We start from the raw sequence: 23,301 nt of genomic DNA, 5'->3' as shown, positions 1-23,301 counted from the left end.
GAAAATGCTGGCCCCCTGGCAGAGTCACAGATAATCCATCTGCTGAACATGTGATTGTGGCGCCCAACTTCACGAGCAGGTCCCTGCCCATGAGATTTACTGGCGCTTGCGATGACACCACATAGTTGTGTTTCAAAGTCTGCTTGCCCAGCTTTGTCAAAGCTGGGTCAGTCACTGGCAGAGTGATTGGGATCCCGGAAAAACCCACCACGTTCACTGTGTGGCAGGACAACGTTGCACTGTCTGGTGCTGCTCTCAAGGTTGAATAGGTTGCTCCAGTGTCCACTAAGAAGGGCAATTCTGTCCCTTCTACAGTCATTGACAGCATGGGATCTGCCATACCCATGCTGTCTGGTCCCTCCGGGTCCCTTCAGTACTGGTCCTCCCTCCAGTCAGCCACTGGATACTGCGCGGCTGGTGCTGCACTCGGGTTTGGGGCCTGATATGCTCCCCTATAGCCATCTCTTGCTCTCGGAGCTCCACGTGCCTGGGGTTGGTAACCTCTTCGTTGATTGTTCTGATGACGTTCTGGGCAATATTTGCTCCAATGACCCTCTGCTCCACACCTCCAACAGACATTCCAAGGCACACTGCTGAGATTCCCCGTGTCACGAGCGCTTTGTACTCCCCCCGCTGAGCCACCACGCCCTCTGTACGATCCACCGGTTCCCCAATTCCCTGTGGGTTGGTTCTGCCTTGGTGCATTGGCGGGCCATCCGTCATTAGTGCAGGGACCCGGGCCACTATCTGGCCATTCAGGCCCAGGACCAGGCTGGGTCGCAACTATCATCATTTTTTCTGTTTTTTCTTTTTCCTCTTTTTTCTATTCGCAGGCTTTGTTTCTGGCCTCCGCCAACTGTAGTTTGAGCAGAGACGCTTGTGCCTCCTCCAACTCTTTTTTCTGCTTGTTCGCCCTGTCCTGTTCCAGCTGTAAACGATGTGAGACGTGTCTTTCCCACTGCACCGAATCTGCTACGGCAAAATCTGGATTTTTCTGTAGATCTTCTATGACCTGGTTTGGCAGCCCTGCCAGCACCGCTGAGCGAAACCACGCCCGATGCTCACCTTCCCTACTCCCACTCAGGGACTGACATTTAACTGTCATAGGCCCTTCATTATGAAACACCAGTGGTACCCTGGTGTATTCAACATCAGCTACTCCTCCTACAACCACTGCAGTCTGTCCATTTGGGCCCTGAACTTGTCCTCCCCTAAGGGTCATTACAGGCATGACATGTTGTCGTCCTACAGCATTAGATGTTAATGTGGCCCAAGGAAGTATCTCTGCTGTGTGATACTTGTTAGCATCTCCTGGTTTTGGAATCCAGTTCTTCATTCGGTCTTCCAGCTTCTTATTTTGCTTTTTCAGTTGTTTCAAAGCCTCCACTATGCTCTCCATATCTTCTGTTTCAGCTGTGTCATCCTCCTCCATCCAGGAAGATGCTCCGTTCCACAAGAACATCCACTTGCAACACTTTGCATGAGTTTGCTGTAGTTTCTTGATTTGTTGGTTAATTCTCCAGTTAATTGAACGTTTCTCTGCCTCGGTTTGCAGTTGTTCCAGTTGCTGCTCACATCTCTCTCCTTCTATTTTGAGCACAAGACTTAGGGCTATTTTGTCATCCAGCCCTCTCTGTTGGGAAGCAATAAGCTTGCTTAGCTCAGCTTCCATTGCTTTGCATTCCTTCTCAGCTGACTTTGATGATCCAGGAGAAGCCAGGCGAATGGCTCTTTTTAGCTGTTCCAGCTGCTCCTTCAGAGGCTTATAGCCTCTGTGCCCAGTAGGTGTCATGCTCGGGCCGTCAGCCATTATCCTAGAACACAGGCTTACCTCCCTTTTTGTGACGTTATACGGCTCCTCCTCTTGGGTCACCCCACAGCGTCTGCCTGTTAACTTTCAGAATTACTTTCACTCCTCCAAGGGTCACTGTCTCCTTGTGATCTGCTTGGTAAGACACAGCCAACGCAGTGTGTCAAGACTTAACCAAGCCTCTTTCAATATTCACTTTTAATGACTACTTTTTACTCTGTAACATAACTGTTATAAACTCATACACACTGCATGTTAACTTTGGGGCACAAAACAATAACACAGCTCAAATGCATTCACACAGCCTTAAGTTTTTCACAGAAGATTGCCCCAAAGCAATATCATGTTTGCTTACAAACTGACAAATTCACCCTGTTATTTACCGAGCCAGGGAGCAATGGACCAATTAAATCCAAACTCCTCAATAATTAGCTGTATCGCTCGCTCTACTTCAATGTCAAACCATAATACTGTAATTAGCTTTATTCAAATCAAACCTATGTTTCAAAGCCTTTCAAACACACATCCACACACACAATTTCTACCACGCACCTTCAAGCACACATTTGTCTCCTTTAAATCTACTAATCGCTTGGCGACATCTCCACTGATAATTACATTATTTCCCAAGCAAGCATATCAAAATCAAAACCGTCTACTACAGACTCTACCATAGCCTGAGCAAAGTGGGCCGCCTCTGTGGGCTCCCAATTTGGATCATTTTCATTCTCAGTTATCTCCTTTAAGCCTCGAAATAGGAAAAGGCAACGTTGTATATAGGCATTTAGCTCGTGCACCTCAATCACGGACCACACTGTCATCTCATAAGGTGAAACACCTTCCTCTGTCACTATGTGGCATTTACAGGTCACCTCCAGCCGACCCTCCTCCTCTGCAATTTGTATATTACAGGTCACAAAATGGAGCATAGGCATGTTTGCTTGTACTCTATTTAAACAGCGATTTATCAGTATTGAATGGGACTGTTTAGTGCATGGAACACAAAATATTTATTTATTGTTGAAGGGACAAATGTCAACGGGGTTCTAACAGGTCCACTTTATTGCGTGCTCATAAATTATTGTTATCTGGGTCACTCACCCAATGTGCTTTATTGTTTGAGATTATTAATTATGTCACGCTTATTAGTGGCTCATATTTATTTACGGCCTATGTCTGAACTTGACTACAAAGGCAGAGCATCATTCCATCCTTTCAGGGTGAAACACTCCACTTTCTCTGTGTCATGGCAGCTCAGAAAACTTCATGAACTTTACTTATTTAAAGGTATGGCTTAAAATCAGTTGTGTTATCAGTATAAAATATTTAAGATTTAATTAAATTGTTTTCAATTGACTTACAGCAGCTTACTCTGATCTAGGAACACTCTCTTATCCTCCTCAAAAACTGAAGTTACTCAGTCTTAAATGCTTTTTATATTACATAAATCAACAAACAAATGAGTTCATAAAGCACATATTCACAGCAATGAATCAAAGGCCATTTATATTGTTATAACATCAAAACCAGCAACTTATTTACAGACTTTCAGCAATAAAAAGCCTTCTGCTTGTAAGGCTCACACACTCTGGGCAGGAAGTGAAAAAGCTCCGTTCTCCTCCCAGCCACCAGCTCATTTGCATGTTCACACACCGTCTAAAAATAGCTCGCAGCGCTGCAGCTGCGCTCTCGTCACACAGAGGGTCACACAAAGCTCAGACAAAACTCTATTATTTTATATTACAAAGACGTCTTATATTTACAACCACTGACAGGCCTGACAGATTCAGCACCTAACAAATTTCGACAAATTTAAAATAACGGGTCTCACCTAAGAAAGTCTCACTTTTGTAATCAATTAACCAGTATCTGTTACCTCCAGAACAGCCTATGGCCTGATTTCTAAAGAACCTAAACAATTTCGACAAATTTAACATCTCACCGAAGAAAGATAACTTTTCTGTAATCAATTAACCAGTATCTGTTTCCTCCAGAACAGCCTATGGCCTGATCTCTAAAATCCCTAACTCAATTTAACTGTGTCCAAAAAAGCACATGACACTGTTTAAAACGGTGAGGAGACTCTAACTCCTAGCTTGATTCCGGGATGCCCTGTACCCCACAGTTAAGCCAAACTGAACTAACCCTGTTCGCCGACAGGTCAAGGCCACGCGTCCACGGCCAGGAGGGAGCATAACCTCCGGGCTATGTGCTTCTTAGCATCTTCCAGTGCCGTCCTATAACAATTTTCACCTAAACAATTTTGACAAATTTTAACATATCAATTAAACAGTATCTGTTACCTCCAGAACAGTTTCTGACCTAATTTCTAAAACAACACTGTTTCCTCCAGAACAGTTTCTGACCCAATTTCCCTACCAAACTACCTGAGCCTTTAACTCAATATCCAGGGACTCAAACCCAACATTATTACTTTCATATTTCTTCAACTTCATTAAATACTCTTAAGCAACTTTAACTGCATAACACACGGTGATTCTCATCAAAATCAAAACAGACACCCACCAGCAGCGTCAGTGAGTAGACTTTTAATTTAATGCAGCCCAATTTGGCACAATTTGGGAATCAACTCAACAGGCAGTGCCTTACCTTTAGAAGCACCCGCGGAGCCCACTCACATCAGATCCCTGGTCCGTGCCTGTCCGCTCGACAACCTCAGACCGTCCACACCTCACACTTCCACCCCAATACCACAGGACGAGCCCCCAAGCTGTTACGAGTTCAAAATATTGGGGATGGACACCAGAGGAAAAACAACACTGGTCCGGTCGGGTTGAGTCAAACGATGATTTAATGCACACACGCGTGGGAGATGGACACTGTATGCAGACAGTCTCAGATCTCGTCTCAAAAAACACATCACCATAGTTTTATGAAATCAGGGTATTAGAACGCCCCTTCATGCGTAGTGACAGGTGTAATACAATCAATGTTGACAATTTTATTTAACACAAAAAATAACATTGTCTCCTTCCCGAGGGCAGACGCTGACTGCCCCCGTCTCCTGGAACCGTCTGTACCCTGCTAAGACACAACATGGCAGCTACAAGGACTCTTTCATTTACTCAGACCATCAGTGTGTATTGCTCTAAATCAAGTATATAATATTAAATGAATATTGCTGGATCAGTTACTTCTACTTAAAACATATTAAAACATGACTAAGCACAAAATCACCAAGAATAACATCTTATAAGTGCTGTGTAAGCGCGTGCGGCCTTCCAAGCTCAAAGCCTTTGCCCTCCATAGATCAGCCAGACTCGCGCTGGCTGTAGCTTTTAACCTTTAATTAACTTGAGCACAACTCTAGAATAAGCAACAAACTGCAATGTGTATGGAATGATCATGGTTACATCTGCAATGAAAAATCATGTTATTATTCTGGTACCTGTAAGGAAAAGATCAAACTAAAGTTATCACCATCACTGTAATGCAAAGGATAATGTAAGGTCAAAAACTTCAATTTATGTTTAATGCAAAGCTGGTTATATACTTCTGATGAACTAATAATGCCATATTAAAATAATGAATGATAATGAGAAAAACATCCCCTCCTTATTCTACATATACGTATTGTTATAATCCATTGGTTTATGCAAGCATGGATCTTCAAGGAAAGCCAAAAAGGAGGCAAATGTTGGCGAAAGTTAGCAGTTGCATTTTAGTAATGGTCATGAATGTGAGCAAAAGCAGCGAGGTGTCCTATCCAGCTATATAGAAGAGCAATATAACGATGATGAAGGTGACAGTTTGAATCAGTCATATTTCATTAAATACAGTGGTGTACTGACAGATCCAGGATCAGTCCAAATCATCAGCAGTTTGATCCATGTATGGATTGAAGTGTATTTGTGAAAATGTTGGACTGTTCCTTTATCAGTGTCTAAGACTATGTGTATGAGAGCCATGTAATGTCCATGTGTGCATGCTGACTGTGCTGCTCTGACCCCCCTCCTCCTTTCAGGGTGGAGCCTGCTGGAGTCCGATGGTTGAGACCAGGTCTGAGGAAGTGTAAGTGTGTTTTTAATGGGATTCATGAAAACAAAGCAGCACACATTCAACCATCTTCATCATGTCAGGAGTCATCATCAAAGTGTCAATCAATGAACAGATGATGGATCAATAACTGCAGCTGGATTGTGTTTGTTCTCTCCATCAGATTCCTGTCAACTCACAAGGTTCAAGGTTCAAGGTTCTTTATTTGTCACATGCATAGTTATACAAGTATAACACACAGTGAAATGTAACCTGACACGGGGGGGTAGAGGAAGAACATTATATATATATATATATATATAGTATATACATTGGGTGAATGTGCAGTAGTAGCAGCAAGCAGGTGAATTCTGTACATTAATATGAATAGACATCTGACTATTTTACAGGATAGACAATATAAACATATTTAAAATTAAAGTAATTTGGAATGTACATTGTGCCTTGGTTTAGAGTGTCTGGAAGAGTCCTGTCTCAGTCAATTATAGATGATGTGAGAGGGCGGGTGTGTGTTTTTAGGGCCCGGATGGCTTGGGGATAGAAGCTCCTCTTGAGTCTCTCTGTCCTTGCCCGGAAGATGCGGAACCTTCTACCAGATTGCAGAAGTTGGAACAGTTTGTTGCCAGGATGGGACGGGTCCTTCAGTATCTGCGCTGCTCTAGTCCGGCATCTCCTGGTGTAGGTGTCCTGAAGTGGGGGGAGAGCAATCCTGCAGCAGCGTTCTGCTGTACGGATCACTCTCTGGAGAGCTTTTTGGTCCTTCACACAGCTGTTCCCAAACCACGATGTCATGTTCTGTGTGAGGATGCTCTCCACAGCGCCTGTATAGAAAATCCTGAGGATCTTTGGAGAGACCCTGAACTTCCTCAATTGTCGTAGGTGATACAGGCGCTGCCTAGCCTTTTTGGTCTGGACCTGAATGTGGGCAGCCCATGTCAGGTCTGAGGAGATGTGGACACCAAGATACTTGAAGGACTGCACCCTCTCCACTGGAGCTCCATTGATGATAATGGGCTTGTAGTCTCTGTGCTGGCCCCTTCTGAAGTCCACCACCAGCTCCTTGGTCTTGCCGACGTTCAGCTGGAGGTGGTTGTCCTGGCACCATGATGCCAGATTCTTCACTTCATCCATGTAGGCCGCCTCATCGTTGTTGGAGATGGCACCCAACACCACTGTGTCGTCAGCAAACTTCACAATGGTGTTGGAGCCATGGGTGGCCACACAGTCTGAAGTGTAGAGGGAGTAGAGCAGTGGCGAGAGGACACACCCCTGAGGTGCTCCTGTGTTGATGGTGATGCTGTTAGAGACGCATCTACCCACCCTCACCACCTGAGTTCTGCCAGTGAGGAAGTCCAACACCCATGCACATAGACGGCTGTTAAGTCCCAGATCCCTGAGCTTTGTGAACAGTCTGCAGGGCACTATTGTGTTAAACGCTGAACTGTAATCAACAAACAGCATTCGCACATAGTTACCCTGTTTCTTGTCCACGTGGCTGAGGGTGGTGTGCAGGACGTGGGCGATGACATCCTCTGTGGATCTGTTGGATCGGTAGGCGAACTGCAGCGGATCTGTGGTGTCTGGGATGGAGGAGGAGATGATGTTCTTCAGCAGCCCCTCAAACACCTTCATTACTACCGAGGTCAGTGCAACTGGCCGGTAATCGTTCAGGGATGAGGGTTTGCTGTTCTTGGGCACAGGGATGATGGTGGATCTTGTGAAGCATGTGGGGACCACAGACTTCGCCAGGGACTCGTTGAAGATGTAAGTGAACACACCTGCTAGCTGGTCAGCACAGCAGCGCAGCAGACGGCCGGTGATGCCGTCTGGCCCCGCTGCTTTCCTTGTGTTCACTCTCCTCAATGCCGCTCGGACGTCATGCTCCGCGATGCTGGTCACCGGTCTCTCGCTGATGACGTCACTGTCCTCGGTAGTCAGGCGGTAGATAGCATTAGCTGCCTGGCTAACCTCGAAACGGGCGTAGAAATGATTCAGCTCGTTGGTGAATGCAGAGTCGGCGTTGATCGGCGCAGTGTCCCTGGCTTTGTAGTCCGTAATGGTGCGTAGTCCGTGCCACATACTCCGTGTGTCGCCCTGGTGGAAGCGGGACTCCACACGCTCCCGGTACCGGCGTTTGGCATCTCTCACCGCGCGCCGCACGCCGTATGAGGCCGCTTTGTAGGCGCTCATATCGCCAGTGGCGAGACCCGCGTTGTAGGAGGCGGTCCTGGCGTTTACTGCAGTGCGGATCGATCTGTCCATCCACAGTTTCTGGTTTGGGAATGTGGTGACTCTCGCGGTGGGGATAATCTCCTCCGCTAGCATATTGACGAATCGACACAAATACAGTGAACAGAAAACTCAAACTGTCTGACAACAACAGGAAGGTGACATGTGTGGAGGAGTTTCAGTCATATCCTGATCATCCAGACAGATTTGATGGGTGGCTTCAGCTGCTGTGTAGAAATGGTCTGACTGGTCGCTGTTACTGGGAGGTCGAGTGGAGAGGAAGAGTTGATATATCAGTGAGTCACAGAAGAATCAGAAGGAAAGGAAACAGTGATGACTGTTTGTTTGGATGGAATGATCAGTCCTGGAGTCTGTGCTGCTGTAATGATGCTCCTCAGTTTGCCAGGCACAATAACAGAGAAACATCCATCTCCTCCTCCTCCTCCTCTGTCTCTAACAGAGCAGCAGTGTATGTGGACTGTCCTGCTGGCACTCTGTCCTTCTACAGAGTCTCCTCTGACACTTCGATCCACCTCCACACCTTCAACACCACATTCACTCAAACTCTTTATCCTGGGTTTATGTTCTGGTCTCCTGGTTCCTCAGTGTCCCTGTGCTGAGTGGAGTGTAAAGAGTGTCTCCTGTTAGAGAAACACTCTGACTGTTGAACAGATAGTTCAGTCTGTACATGTCTGTCTCTTTCACTCACAAACACGTTTTCAGATTCATGGATTCAATCAGTTGATATTTTAAACTGTTCCAAATGATTCCTTGTAAACTTCTTCCTCTTCAGTCCTTTAAAGATGGAAGCTCCCATTATTCCAGAATCCACATGTTGTTTTTCTGTCTTTTTCCACTCAAAGCTTCAAAGTGAATATCAGTATGTTGTGTTTCTCTGAAGCTCCTCTGCATTTTCAACAAGTTTGAGCTCATTAAAATGAATCCAAATGTTTGATTTCTCTTTCTTAATGGGATTTTTCCAAACTCTCCACATGCTCTTACTGTTTCACTCATTGTCGAAAGCTCATCATTTGAAAATGAAGCTAACACAACCAAACACAGCTTTCAGCTCTTATTTTGAAACTGGCTTATTTAGAGAGCTGTGATGTGAGCGTGCCTGGCTCTGAGGCACTTGGGTCAGCCTCTGTTGTTTAGAAGTGTTACAGACTGTGAATGACACAGACCTGTCAGTTTCCATGTTTGTCTGTAACACAGCTCAGGGGCTCCATGCTGAACGCATCCATCCAGTGTTATTGATCCAGTACTGATACCAGCATTGGGATCAATACTACAATACACAATCACATGTGTCCACATGATGTGTTTGACCAGCTTTATTCATTAATGATCAATCAACTTATTTACTGCAGATTCACACTTAGTTGCTAACTAGTGTGACAAATACTTTGCTGGAAGGTTAAAAAAAACAATGACCCAATCTGAGTCCAGCTTCATTTAAATGAGTTGATCCAACCATGAAAATTACATTAGTCCTACAGAAGCACTCAATGCTAACAGGAAGTCATTTATTAAGGTGGAATAACACAGAGAGACACAATCATCTAGTAACGTAACCCCCCCACCCAACCGGCTTTCTCTAACGAACTTTCACTATTTGCTGCGTGTTTGTTAGTGCAGTCACTGGTGCTAACTAAATGCTTGCTAACTGAACTGTGGAGACATCAGACATGAAAAGAGGCGGACAGGCGACACTATTTAATTGTTGGTCGAGACCAACCGCATGTGAAAATGAAAAAAGTCCGACTTAAAGGAGGTAAATACCTGTGTTGTTAAGTAGCTGATGATGTGTTGACTGGAGTTGGTTAGTTAGTTGTTAGATTGGCAGCCGAGCCTCATGTGAGGAAAAGCCAGAGGCTGCCAGTGATGTAGCCTAAGATCAATGTCAGTTTCACTGAATTATAACTTAAATAGCTATTTGGTACAATACAGTCACACGTGTTAGCATCCTTTAGCTCTCTGCCGTCCCTCCTGCTTAACTCTGTCATTGACAGCTAGCTGCTGATGGTTAGTTCAGAGCATAGACAGTAAGGTCCAGAGACGACTCCACCCATTTCCAGCACACAAGCCTGCACACACAGACCTACAGTGAATGACACTGCATGTTTGTAGGCTTGTTAGTTAGACAAAGATGGAGTCTATGACTGAAACGCTGAGTTGAGGATTAACAGAAACATCTGGTTAGCTGTTCTTTAGCTGCAAAAACTTGTTAAATACTAAATGTAAAATAATTGCAATGTAAGAAAAGGGAGATATTTGCTCTGTTTGTTGATGTCTGCCACCATAAATCACTGCAAACTTTGATGTTAACTAGGATGTCCTACATTTAGCTTGTTGATTAGCTACAATCACAGCATTATAGTGGCCACTGAGAAAACTCTTTTTCTTGACACAATACAATCATGAAATAATGAATGTTTTCCTCAGAGGAAGAAACATTTCAAGGTATTAGAACAAGGAAATTGGTGATTATACCCAGGAAAGGCAAAAGGTGTTTCAAATGCACTCCAGCTTCTTGGTGAGGGAACATGCATTCTCCAAAACCATGTGAATATCACACCTCTGTCAAACCATTTAAACATTAACTGAGCTTTTATATCAGGTACAAGAGGTTTGCAGAGCAGCTGATCGAAGAGGGACACAAGGAAGCAGAGATGAGGAGAGAGGAGGCAAAAGAGGAGGTGCAGAGGAGAGTGAAGGTGGTGACAGAGGAGGTGCAGAGGAGAGTGAAGGTGGTGACAGAGGAGGTGCAGAGGAGAGTGAAGGTGGTGACGGAGGAGGTGCAGAGCTTGGGCAGGAGACAGGAGGAGGTGACAGTGGGTCAGATGAGCACAGAGAGAAAGGCTGCCCATGGATGAGCAGGTAACAGACAACAACAGTAATAATTGTGCGTGCAAGCACACACTGTCAGAACACTGAACTGATCTGTGATTGGCTCACAACAGTCAGACACATGAGCAGCTGAGAATGCAACGATATATTCATCCATTTATTTAACAATGTCACTAATGTTGTGAATATGTGCAACACAATCATGTAATATATAGTTGCTGGTGTCAGCACAGTGATGTAAATGATTGAATATCTCCATAAATAAGCAGAGTCACCATGTGGTGTTGTTGCCATCTGGCAGTGCAGCAGTGGAGAGTTGACAGTAAACATGCCCGTGGTCCTCTGCTGTTTAAAACAAATGTATTGATTTATTTAGACAGAGATGTTGACCCCCCCTTCCCCTCCCCAATGTTCAGCACAAAGTTCTTGCTCAGGACCTTCTTGCTGTGGGGCAGCAGAGCTGACCACAGCGACACCACGCTCTCTAAAAACAGCAGCACAGCTATGATTACAGGGCTTGGTGCATATTTTTCTTCATGTTTGTATCTTTGACAGGTTAAACACAATAAACAACAACAGCAGACACGTGGTTTTCATCCTACAATAATAAGATGTTATTAGCAAGTATTTGGGCGACAGGGGGAGGGAAGAAACCTCCAGCTTAGTTGTGCTTCCGCTGTGGCGTTCAGGTTTATTTGTGTCAACTGTGTTCCCCAGGTGTTCTCATTTCCTCATTACCCTCCACCCTTTATTTAGTGTCAGGTCGTCCGTTTATCTTGCCACATATCTGGATTTCTCATCTCTTCCCGCCCCTGCTCACGTTTAGGTTCATGTATTTGTCATAGTTTACATGTTTAGCTCTAGCTTTTCCCAGTTTAGTTTAGCTGTTGGTCTTTTCCTTAGTTCGTCATCGTTCTTTTGTTTTCTATGCTTTACTATTGGCCTAAATAAATGACTCGCTTTTGTTACACTTTAGTTTTTTCTTTCCTATGTCTGCTTTTGGTCCGCTCCTCGAACACATTGGCTCACCTGTACGTAACAGCCAGAGATTAATAATAACTAATGGTTAAATGCAGAGAGTTTTAAAAAAAAAAAAGTCATAGAGAGTCAACAGGAAACACCCACTGCACACAAGAGACCACGAGATTTCTAGAAACGAGAAAAATCTGATGAAGACAAACCACGTCCAACATTTTTAATGGATTCTGATTATTGTGCAGACTCTACTGTGTAGAAACAGATACTTGTGTTTATAATTTAATGTTCATCTGACTGCAGCCAGTAAGCAGTCTTGGTGTGGCTGTATTACATATAGCCAACCAGACTTCTTACTCTGTTTGGAACAAACCTTTTTATACTACAAATATTCACGAGTTTCTGTTTCCAGTCTACAGATCCAGCCACACTTTCTGTCTTCACTTGTGCATGAAGAAGGATGAGCAGGAAGCAGGTGTGCTGATGGAGGACGGGTCAGGTGATTGGAAACAGTGGGAACACACTGAGGCCACCTACAGGGCAGATGGGGAACAGCAGGGATCTGAAATCAAATGCAATCACTGAATGTTTCTTCAAAGCTCATTTCAACCTGTTGAAGTCATGAATGAAAGTGCAGACTGAGAGTGGATCACATGATGTTTAAGGTGTGTCATGTGACATGTTCAGTATTGTCACACATGTCTAGATTGTCCCTGATATCATAGCTGCTCAAACACTGATGATTATATTTGAAGAATTATTACTGATGGCAGCAAAGTTTGAATGGAGCTCTCTGTCTGTGCTGATTTGTCGCCCTCTGGAGGTCAAAGCACAAACTGCATGATGTCACTGTAACCACCACAGTGACAGGAAGTGTTTTTAAATGACTGAAGCACTGAAATGATGCTAACGGCTGTCGTTAGTCTCACTGACAGCAGTGCTGATGTGTTCATGTCAAACACTGGCTCAGGTCAGACTCCTTCATCCTTCTCCAACGTGAGGCTGCCCTCAGACCCACAGGAGCTCTGACCTTTGACCTCCTGACCCTAACCATTCTAGTCTCTTTACATCTTTAAATGCAAATCCATCCAAACTGTAGCCGAGCAAAAGAAGCTGGAGTTTGTGTTTCCAGCTCAGACGTGTTAAACGCTGCTGCTGTGCTACATTTGTCATTTCCTGCTTTCCCTTCCATCCATGTCAAAGCGCTGAAGTCATCTTATCACTTTAATGCAGTAAAACAGGAGCTGTAAGTCTGACATTTATTTACTGTCATCACAAACACACACAGCTGGATTAGCAGCCAGACAAAAGGGCTGAAAAAATCAGCATTTGATTATTATTATTATTATTATTATTATTATATATCCTGTTTATGTGGATTCACTTTTCTATCTGTCAGTGCTGAAGCAGACGTCACTGATCACATGACTCTGAGGGACGTTTCCAGCACCTCGCTGAATCTGAGCCATGAAGATTTAAGGCAGCTCTGAAGGCAAAGCAGGTCTGAGCTTGTGTTAGCAAGCTGTACCTAATAAAGTGGCAGCAAGGACTAAGTCAGTAATGATCAGAGCCAGCAGGGGGCAGCACAGAGGTGAGGTGCTGTCTGAGAAGCAGGCTGACATCAGACTGGTCATATTCCATCATCTATACCTGAAATAATCATCAAACACACGCAGAGCAGAAACATGTGGAAACATCTGGAGCTCAGTCTCAGGTTGACCCCTCAGAGGTTTACCTCAGTCCTGCTCCTCTGCTTCCTGTTTACAGTGCACACATCATGCTGTGTACTGTTGCAAAATCAGTTTCACCCCGGTTCTTTTATTCGTCGAAACTTCCAGAGACGGCACCGGAACTCAGTAGTCATTTCACAAAACCTTTATTCATCTTTATTCATCTTTATTTAAGCATGCACTTCTAGAAGGGGAGACGAGGCCGATGTCCCTCTGCAAAATCTTCACCCCTTTGTTAGTTACAGCCAGCTTTATAGAGGCGACCCCATCATAAAACGCCCCCACAGTGTGCTGCAAACTCTGTGTCTGTATCTATGTGCACGAGCACGTGAGTGCCTACATGTGCGCGTTCCCGCGTGTCTATGTGAGTGCACGTGAGTGACTGTGTACGCATACCTGTGTGTATGTGTGTGCACGTGAGTGAGTGTGCGTGACAGTTAAAACACTGTGGGTGTAGGTGACTCCCTAGAGGTCATAAAAACCCATCTCCCTTCCAGACCACAGTTATCCAGTTACAAATGTTGAGACCCCACCCAGGTATCCTCTGGGGAATTTCCACTCAGCATTAACTCCTCTTGTCTTACTTTCACAGTTCAAGTGGGGGAGGATCTCCTACAATCTACTCCTAAGTTCATGACACAGTCAGGCCTTTATTTATATCCAGGGCAGTGTCAGTGTCTCACAATTCTATATCCTATCTAACACATTCCTAAACTCTAAAATAAGCTAAACATTCCTACAGTACTGAGAGTCATGTGGTCAAAGCGAGGCCCTGGTACTCTGACAGAGAGCGAGCACAGTTATCCTAATGTGTGACATCACTTTTAACCAGAGAGCATTCAGCTTTCACAGCAGCCAACATCCTGTCACACTGAGCATGTGCAAACACAGCAGCCAACATCCTGTCACACTGAGCATGTGCAAACACAGCAGACAACATCCTGTCACACTGAGCATGTGCAAACACAGCAGCCACCATCCTGTCACACTGAGCATGTGCAAACACAGCAGCCACCATCCTGTCACACTGAGCATGTGCAAACACAGCAGCCAACATCCTGTCACACTGAGCATGTGCAAACACAGCAGCCAACATCCTGTCACACTGAGCATGTGCAAACACAGCAGACAACATCCTGTCACACTGAGCATGTGCAAACACAGCAGCCAACATCCTGTCACACTGAGCATGTGCAAACACAGCAGCCAACATCTGTCACACTGAGCATGTGCAAACACAGCGAGAAGGGTCTGGCTGCAGCCACTGTGGAGCTCCACAGTAACCGGATACACGTGACCTCCACACTAACCGGAAACACGTGACCTCCACAGTAGCCGGAAGCACGTGACCTCCACACTAGCCGTAAACACGTGACCTCCACACTAGCCGTAAACACGCATGGATACCGTGGAAGTCTTGCAAGTTGATCACAAAGGTTGGTTAAGTCTTTCTTAAATAAATTTGCCGTTAGTGATTTTATAATTCTAGGAATCGTCTAGTTTTCTTACAATGATCATGTTGCCACTTATTTAGCGTTACAACAACATTCCTCCTTATTTTAATGTTTTTTCATCGTGCTCCATGGCAGAGAAACACACAGATATGCTTTTTCCTGGGCCTGGTTTAAGTAAGAGAGCTGGATTAACGGCTTCTGTGGGCGAGAAGAAGCAAAAACCACATTTTGCATTAGAGTATGATTTATTGTTGGCGTCAGAGATGCAAAATAACGAATACTTCAATACTGTACTTAAGTAGAATTTTCTGGTATCTTTACTGCTGTACTTTTTTGTGCCTACTGTATACTTCTTTATACTTCTACTTCTCACATTTTAGCACGGGTATCTGTACTTTGTAATCCGTACATTTGTAAATCAGCCCCCCGCACGCGTGCTTTGGACGCAAGATTACTTCAAAATTTTGTACATAAATTATATTTTAGACCCTGTACTTCTTACTTCGACTTGACTAAAAAGTCGAGTCAGTGCTTTCTAAACAGAGGTATCTAAACTGTAGTAAGGAACGTGTATACTTGTGACACCTTTGGTTAGCGTCAACACTGTAAATTTCGTCACAAACAGATTTATATATTTATCAATACTTCTCTTCATTATTCTTTTCTGTACAGCTTTTTTATTGCCCAGATTTTAGTTAGCCTCTGTTCAATTGACTGTTATATGTCAATAGAAACATGTCTCACAAATTAAAGTGTCTTGTAAAATATTTGTGGGGGGTTTTTTTCAAGAATTTTCTTCCCAAATCTATTACATGCCAACTGTAAATTGTTATTTCTGCTAAAACCTTAACTTAAATGTATATATGGTGTTTATCTGTTTCTCTCTCTGTTTTAGATGCACACATCAATCTGGAATTCGGGCTTAAAGCCAGAACTGCAGGAATGCAACACGTGTTGCAGAGGACTCTTTCACTGCCCTCTGTGCCCCACTTTCAGCCCTACTGTCAGGGCAAAGATTGAGGAGCATCTAAGTGTGCATATAAAAAAATGCTTTGCCTTTCAAAGGTATGTTTGTATTAAATATACTTTATAGTTATAAATATGCACTTTTTTAAGCACTTCTGCAGTATCTTTGTTGACTTAAAAGTTGCTGTTGATATTGTACAGTTCAGTGCATTCATCTGCAACAAAAATAGTGTTTTTATAAAATATTTTTATTTACTTTTCACCACTTTTCTTGACATAAGTTTTGTGATCCATACCATTTTGCTTTCATTATTGAGGTTGGCTTGGATGTTTTTGTTAACATGTACAATCTGATTGTTAGACAAATTGATTGCATTCTATACAACTACATTTAAATTACATCTGTTTGTTTGTTTGTTTTTTTCTCTTACAGATAAAATGATATGCCGGTGCAGGCTGCCTTGTAGGACAACAGGACACTTTCACTGCCCTGTCTGTAAGATTACAATCATACGGCGTGGGGATATGGCAAGGCATTTATTGTCTTGTCAGCATTCTTCAATGCCAAGTCAGCCACCATTATCAGGACTGCTCCCCGCTGAACTCTCCGAGGAGACCCGTATTCCTCCGGCAGTACTCTTCGAGGAGCCCCGTTTCCCCCCCAAGGTTTTATCTTCGGTATCTGAACCATTTTCTGAGTCTTTGTTAGAACATTCATTGGCTCTACCCTCTGTGTTCAATAAAACTGCTGCTGATGGAAAGTCCATGAAAATGACATGCCCTCACTGTGGCCTTACTCTTCATAGCTCTGGCAAGCTATTTGCACACTGGAGAGAGGAAGCCAAAGCTGTGCTTGAAGGACAACACGTGCCCATTTTCAGACTGAAAAAGCGCAAGTTCCAGGAAGTCAGTCAGGTCAGTATTCACTTTAAACAGTAGTGTAATTACATGGTTAGTGAAATTTGAATAACTGTTAAAAAACTGTTCTGCAACAGAGAAATAACTATGTTTTCATCCCCATTTGCCTGACACAGGAGCCAGCAGTTGTTGAAGATCTGCGTCCTGCTGTGCAGTGGGTTGTCCAAAATAAGGCACTTTTCTGTGGACATGTAACAATGCCCAAATACCTGTCCTTAAATCAAGGGGACCAGCAGAGGGTCTTAATAGACATGTCAGAGGAAGAAGACACTGGAGCAAGGGACTTGTTCCTCTTTGTTTTTCAGTTTGCAGAGGACATGGAGCTCTTTTTGAAAGCATGTGCTGATGAGCAGGGACTAAGGGTCAGTGCTATGTTTGACATGTAATGGACAAATGAAGGCACTGGCTGTGTTTGTTTGTTTAATATGTTGTTGTTGTTGTTTTTTGTTTTGTTTTTTGCGTAGTACAAAATTCCAATTAAACTTATTTCAAAATGTTGTTCACTTGATTCTGTGTCCATACTTATAATAAAGGATTACAGTGTAACAGCATTAAATGTAAATGTAACAGCATTTTTTTTAAACTTGTAATTTCAAAATAAAAAGCTTATTGTTGATATTAACAGTAAAGAATTGTAATCAATAATATTTTTATACATTTTAAACATTAACACTCTGGGCTCTATCCTGGCCATTTGTGGACACTTCACTTATTCTTTTTTTTGACTACTGCACTGCAGTGGACCAAAAGAATGACACGGGTTTGATCTTAAGGATCTAATAGTTGTGTGTGTTGTGCATGACATTGCCACACAAATATGTATTTGCAAGATAGAGTAGAATAAATTATGACGCATGAAATATTACATAGGCTGCAGTGAATTTCTGTTGATACAGACTATTGAGCTTTGAGTTTCCCAGTCAAACTTAGCTTTGAAGCACATGCTAAAAACACTTTTACTCTTGTACATTTCAAAACAAGACACCATAGCCAAAATATTAACAAAATATATATTATTAAAAAATTCAAAGCTCCAGCACATACAGCAACAAACACCGTTAGTAAATGTGTCCTGGAGTTTATGCAGGTGCAGAAAGTGCTGCTGCTGTAAGTCAGCCTAACAGCTTCCAGATCACTTATTTTTCTGGAAAGATGGTAGGAAGGGCATCACTGCTCATTTCTACAGTCTCCCAGATCTTGGAATACAATCCCTTTGTACCATGAAACCACTTCGCAGGAGTCCACTAAAACCTATAAAGAGAGTGATCCCGGAAGAAATGGGGCACACACTAGTGACCTCAACAATTGCAAGACAGCCTTTTCCCCGATGCTCAGATGGGGAAACAAAGGAAGTTTCATGAAAACATTAGGACTTTATCACCGTTTTATCTGAAAAGTTAATGGTAATATATAACCTAACTGGCTATAAAGAGTAAAAAATTTAGATACAATTTTGATTTTGATGAAAAGGACTGGTGCTATTTTAAAGAGTCACGTCGGCAAAAGTAGATAAATGTTTTAAGAAATATACATTTTATAGCATTTTGTGAACATACACAAAAAGTGGCCATTTTTGGCAACAAACAAGCTGAGAGAGAGTTTTATATTTTTTGCTCTCCTTGAACAAAAATAATAGTGCATAATAATCAATGTTGATGTTAATCAATTAGATGTCCCAGACACTGCTATTAATAATACAGCAGCCCCTCGTTCATCGCTGGTGTTACGTTCAAAAAATAACCCGCGGTAGGTGAAATCCATGAAGTAGCCAACTTTATTTTTTAAAATTATTATAGATGTTAAGACTGTAAAACCCCTCACTACTTGCTTTATACACTTTTCTCAGACAGGCATGAACATTTTCACACTTTTCTCTTTTGTTTAAACACTCTTAGAGTTCAAACCTTCGTAGAAACATAAGTCCAGTATTATGGAATGAAACCTAAAGGTGCATTTGAGGGTGCAAAACGTTTCGTCGGCATTGTTGTGTTTGTTTGGGAGAAAACTTACAAACATACAGTACAGCACTTCAGAGTTACACTGCTAGCGATCGAAGATTTATGTAAATTCGACAAGCTAAACGCATTCTGTACTGTACAGCAGGAGTCCCCAACCTTTTTTGCACCACAGACCACTTTAATGTCAGACAATATTTTCAGGGAACGACCTTTAAGGTGTCGCGGATAAATACAACAAAAGAATAAAAAAAAGAAACTGTGGTATTTTGTAAATATAATAATAAACGTGACTTGAGCTGTGCGCCAGCAACAATGACAGTGACATCCTCCTCTCTGCTTCTTAACGCTCTCTGGTCGCTATGGTAACGCGTAAATAGTTCTTTCAAAATAAGACACACAACTACAACCATACATTTCACACCGGAGGATCAACTCTCGCGGAACGGTACCAAAAGACTCACGGACCGGGACCGGTCCGTGGGCCTATTAGGGACAGGAGACACTGGACTAGATTGATTGACAATGGTCTACAGCAATCAGAACGCACAACACGATGTACTGTAAAAAAAAGAAAAATCAGCGAAACAGCAAGTGTCACTTTTGGCCACGAACAATTTAGGGGATGGTGAATTTTTTTGAACAAACCCAGAGTGTTAAAAAAAAACCCACTTAAAACCATTTTTATTTCTCAGCAGCATCAATAGTAACAAAAACGCAATTTAGTTTTCGCTGTCAAAGTCGATTTAACTGAAGTTACGTGTTTCTGGTTAATGTGGAGGTCACGTGTTTCCGGTTAGTGTGGAGCTCCACAGTGGCTGCAGCCAGGTGCTCTTGAACACAGCTGCCAACATCCTGTCACACTGAGCATGTGCAAACACAGCAGCCAACATCCTGTCACACTGAGCATGTGCAAACACAGCTCTCAGCTTCCCTCACTCACAAGCTCCACCCTCCACTTAAAAGCCCAGAACAAAGCTTGTGACCAACACAGTGCAGACAGAGGTGATGTCCACGCTCTGTTTCTGGGTGGGAAACTCACCTGTGGGTGTGGCTGTCCCTCCCCTACAATCTCTGATGTCACAGCTGCTAAATTAGACTGAAGCCAGACTCAAACAGAAAACAGCCTCAAAGTCTCAGAGAGCGCTGCTCCATCTCTGGACCCAGATTATATGTTCCACCATCACGCTGCAATGCATCCTGGGATAGGGTGGGCCTACCTGTGCTTCAAATCCAGGGAGAAGGAGGACACGTTTGTGGGAGCCTGGGATTCTGGACGGCATTCGTGGCCTCGCTGTGATGTCATGGACCTTCAGAGGAAGCAGAGGCTGAATTGAAACACACCTGCTGACTTCCTGTGTTCTGCTCTGACAGCTGCCATGTGTCACAGCGTCGATAATAAAGCCATCAAACTTCACTCAGCTCCAATAACACCATCAGTGTTTGATGTCCAGAGGATTCATCAGCTTTAACCATGATAGAAGCAGGAAGTTAAGATGAAGATGATTGACCACACTGAGCGACACACTGCGAGCAGGTTCGCAGAGATCTGAGCACGAGCGAATGAAAAAACTGAGCGAGAGGGGCTGTTATTAAATGAATGAAGTCGTCACCTCCCAGCTTCAGTCAGACTGGTTCACCTGTCCCCACACCAGTCACACCACTGGCTGAGAACATGGATAATGTGACTTGGAGCTCTTTTGGTTCAGAGACAGCAAGCAGTTAGGCAAAGAGAGAAGAGCTCAGCCTGTGGGATTCACTGAAAGATGTCATATAAATGCTCAGCACCATCCACAAACATTTGCATTATTTGCAAAGAACGTGGAGAACATCGATGTATGAACGCAGCAGTACTCGTGTATATTGGAAAACCTGCATTAGGAAAACAACATTTGCAGCTACATTTACCAGAGAACCACAGACCCACGCAGTAAACACAAGAGAGATAAACATGTTCGTGAACACAGGTTTGTTCTTAGAGATTTATGACTTAATGCCAAACTATTCTGTTTGGACATCAGCGTGTCATTCCTCAGTGCAACACAATGCAGATCATACAGTTTAACAGCATTTGACACATTTCTGGATATAAACATGTTTCAGGCTGAAAAGTCCTTCAATGTTGACACTAGATCATATTTTCTACTCTTATGTCCACTGGAGTGGGTTCAGTCTGTCAGGTGTTATCTAATGATCTACCAACCAAGTTAATCATCCTGTCATGAGATTTGGTTCCATCAGACAGAAATGGATGAACCAGTGTTGATGGTTCAGACTGATGGCACAATGATTGTGAGCATGGATGCCGACTTTGGCCTTGTAAGAAAAAGAAGTATTGTTACTGAGCGCTTTCATGGAAACATCATGTTTGTAAGAGACAAAGATGTAGAGGAATATCTGCTGTCTCATCCTGAGAGCTCCAAAACAGCTGAGCTGAGGAAATGTTGAAGGAAACTTCATGTCACTGCTCCATCACTAGTGAGGTGCTCTCCTAAATAAGTCATAGTTTTAAATGGACTGGTTATATAAGAAACAACATTTGAAGTATTTGTGATGGAAACAGATGTTTTTGAATGTGCAGATGTTGAGTGTTGCCCCCCCCCCCCCCCCCCCCCCCACACACACACACACATACACCTATTTTTTATTTTATTTTAAAGATAATTTCTGTCATGTTAAAGTTATTATGGTTGATTGAGGACTACTATTTCCTTTTGTATGATTCAAGCTGCAGTTGGTTGTCATCTTCATTGAAAAATAAATATGAATAAATGATAATAATATATAATAAATAATATCATGTGATGTTGACGTGTGTTGTTGGTGTTTTGTGTAAATGTCTTTTTGAATGTAAACGCTTTGTTCCAGACAGACAGGGAGTCGCTATCAGGCTGTCCAACCAAACCCACGTCTGTAACAGAGACTGAAGAAGATTGTAACAGAGCCCAACAGTCTGCAGTGGCCACCACAGTCCACCGTCTTCACACCACAATTTCAACATGTCTGTGACGTCTCCTTGTCCTTGTACTAATGCCTCGATGAACAAGTAGTTTTAGTTCAAATGTGGGTTTTCAGTGAGTTTATAAGTACAATTTACTGTCACTGCTGCTGTTTGTGTTTTGTCAGGTTTGTTTCAAGAAAATTTCTCAGACAGAAGAAGGTGATATTCCAACGGAGCTGAAAAGGAGAGCCGTCGATGCCTTACATTTGAAGACCAGAGCAACTGAAGAAAAGCTGTGACTCGAACGTGAGATGGACGGAGGAGATCACAGGAGGAGACAGGTAATACTTCCTGCGCACTAGACGCAAGATCGTCAGAACACAAGACTGCATCACAGCACCCCCTTGTGACAATAACAGGCTATAGCCTTAGATTACAAAAAGGGATTTTTCAGCCCTGTATTTCACATGGGTTACACATGTTTTAGATGTTTACATGTTTTAGTTCTACATGTTTTTTGTTTAAACATGTCGAGGATCAAACAGCCGTCCAGCTAAACATACATGAAACTATCGAAGCTGACAATCATTCCAATAACATCTAATGGTACATATATATAGACACAGGACTACAAGGAAATGGCTCCCAGCATCTGGCTGTGGGAACACATGAGTCCCTGTTTTGTGTTCAAATTGTGTGCATGTTTTAGACGTGTGTCACATGTAGAAACACAAAAATCCCACAATGACACAAAGATTGGTTTGACACAACTGTGCAGCTGTAAGTTGTTTCTAATGATTCATTGAAGCTCTTCTAATAAAGAGCTAATAAAGAGCTGTTCTATTGTAAAATGCTGAGATGATTATTAGACAGAACCCAGCGGCTCACCAAAAGCCTGCATTGAAAATCTATATGAAAGTAATCTATGCTCATATATGGCAAAATCCTTTAACTGTCACTGTGTTTTTCATCTGTGCTCTTGTTGGTTGGACAAGTTTCTAAATGACAAAGAGCTCAGTGGACTTTGCATCCATCAAATCCTGTTAGATGTTTGGATTGTTTTTCCTTCACAGCTTTGTGATGAAGGCTGAAGAACAGAGATATGAACTATTGCCAATATGAATCCTGATGCATGACGTGGGCATCGACCCACCAAAGCAACACTCAGCTCACCTCATTCCAGGCGCTTGTCTGCTGGAGACCATGAGCCTTGTTAGTCACACATTAGCACCGTGGTAGGAAACAGCCTCCATCATTTCATTAGATCTGAATTTGGACTGTTTCCCTCTGGATGAACCAAGTCTGTCAAATCTATTGATCCAACACAAACTATCAAACACATTGGCTCACAGTCAGATTGGCTTTGTATGGATGGTGTAACAGGGGGCTGGGAAAGGATGCTGAAAGCTGAATATAATACAGAACAATAACAGGACATATAATAATGTAGCAAACA

General features: G+C 43.1%; 1 protein-coding gene and 1 long non-coding RNA gene across 5 annotated transcripts; both read left to right on the top strand.

The window, feature by feature from the left end:
- Positions 1–3,217: 3,217 nt before the first annotated feature.
- Positions 3,218–9,801, top strand: LOC120720753. The gene is made up of 3 exons (XR_005693032.1): positions 3,218–3,230; positions 5,826–5,830; positions 8,958–9,801. It is a non-coding gene; the product is annotated as an uncharacterized LOC120720753 (long non-coding RNA).
- Positions 9,802–14,899: 5,098 nt separating this feature from the next.
- On the top strand, positions 14,900–17,526 carry LOC120720757. 4 transcript variants are annotated; one of them, XR_005693035.1, is made up of 5 exons: positions 14,900–15,047; positions 15,961–16,130; positions 16,465–16,697; positions 16,838–16,946; positions 17,066–17,525. XR_005693035.1 is itself a non-coding variant. In XM_040010530.1 (2 exons), the coding sequence occupies exons 1-2, from the start codon at positions 16,470–16,472 to the stop codon at positions 17,333–17,335; spliced, it is 747 nt and encodes a 248-aa protein (XP_039866464.1). In that variant the 5' UTR covers positions 16,306–16,469; the 3' UTR covers positions 17,336–17,524. The 4 variants fall into 4 exon arrangements, 1 of the variants encoding a protein (XP_039866464.1); XR_005693034.1 differs by having other exon boundaries at positions 16,465–16,709; XR_005693033.1 differs by having other exon boundaries at positions 16,465–16,946; positions 17,066–17,526.
- The last annotated feature ends 5,775 nt before the right edge of the window (positions 17,527–23,301 follow it).

Source organism: Simochromis diagramma, unplaced genomic scaffold, assembly GCF_900408965.1.
Source record: "Simochromis diagramma unplaced genomic scaffold, fSimDia1.1 OVJJ01000418.1, whole genome shotgun sequence".
Classification (NCBI taxonomy): domain Eukaryota; kingdom Metazoa; phylum Chordata; class Actinopteri; order Cichliformes; family Cichlidae; genus Simochromis; species Simochromis diagramma.
The sequence above is the reverse complement of the archived record's forward strand: the minus strand, read 5'-3'. Positions and strand labels throughout refer to the sequence as shown.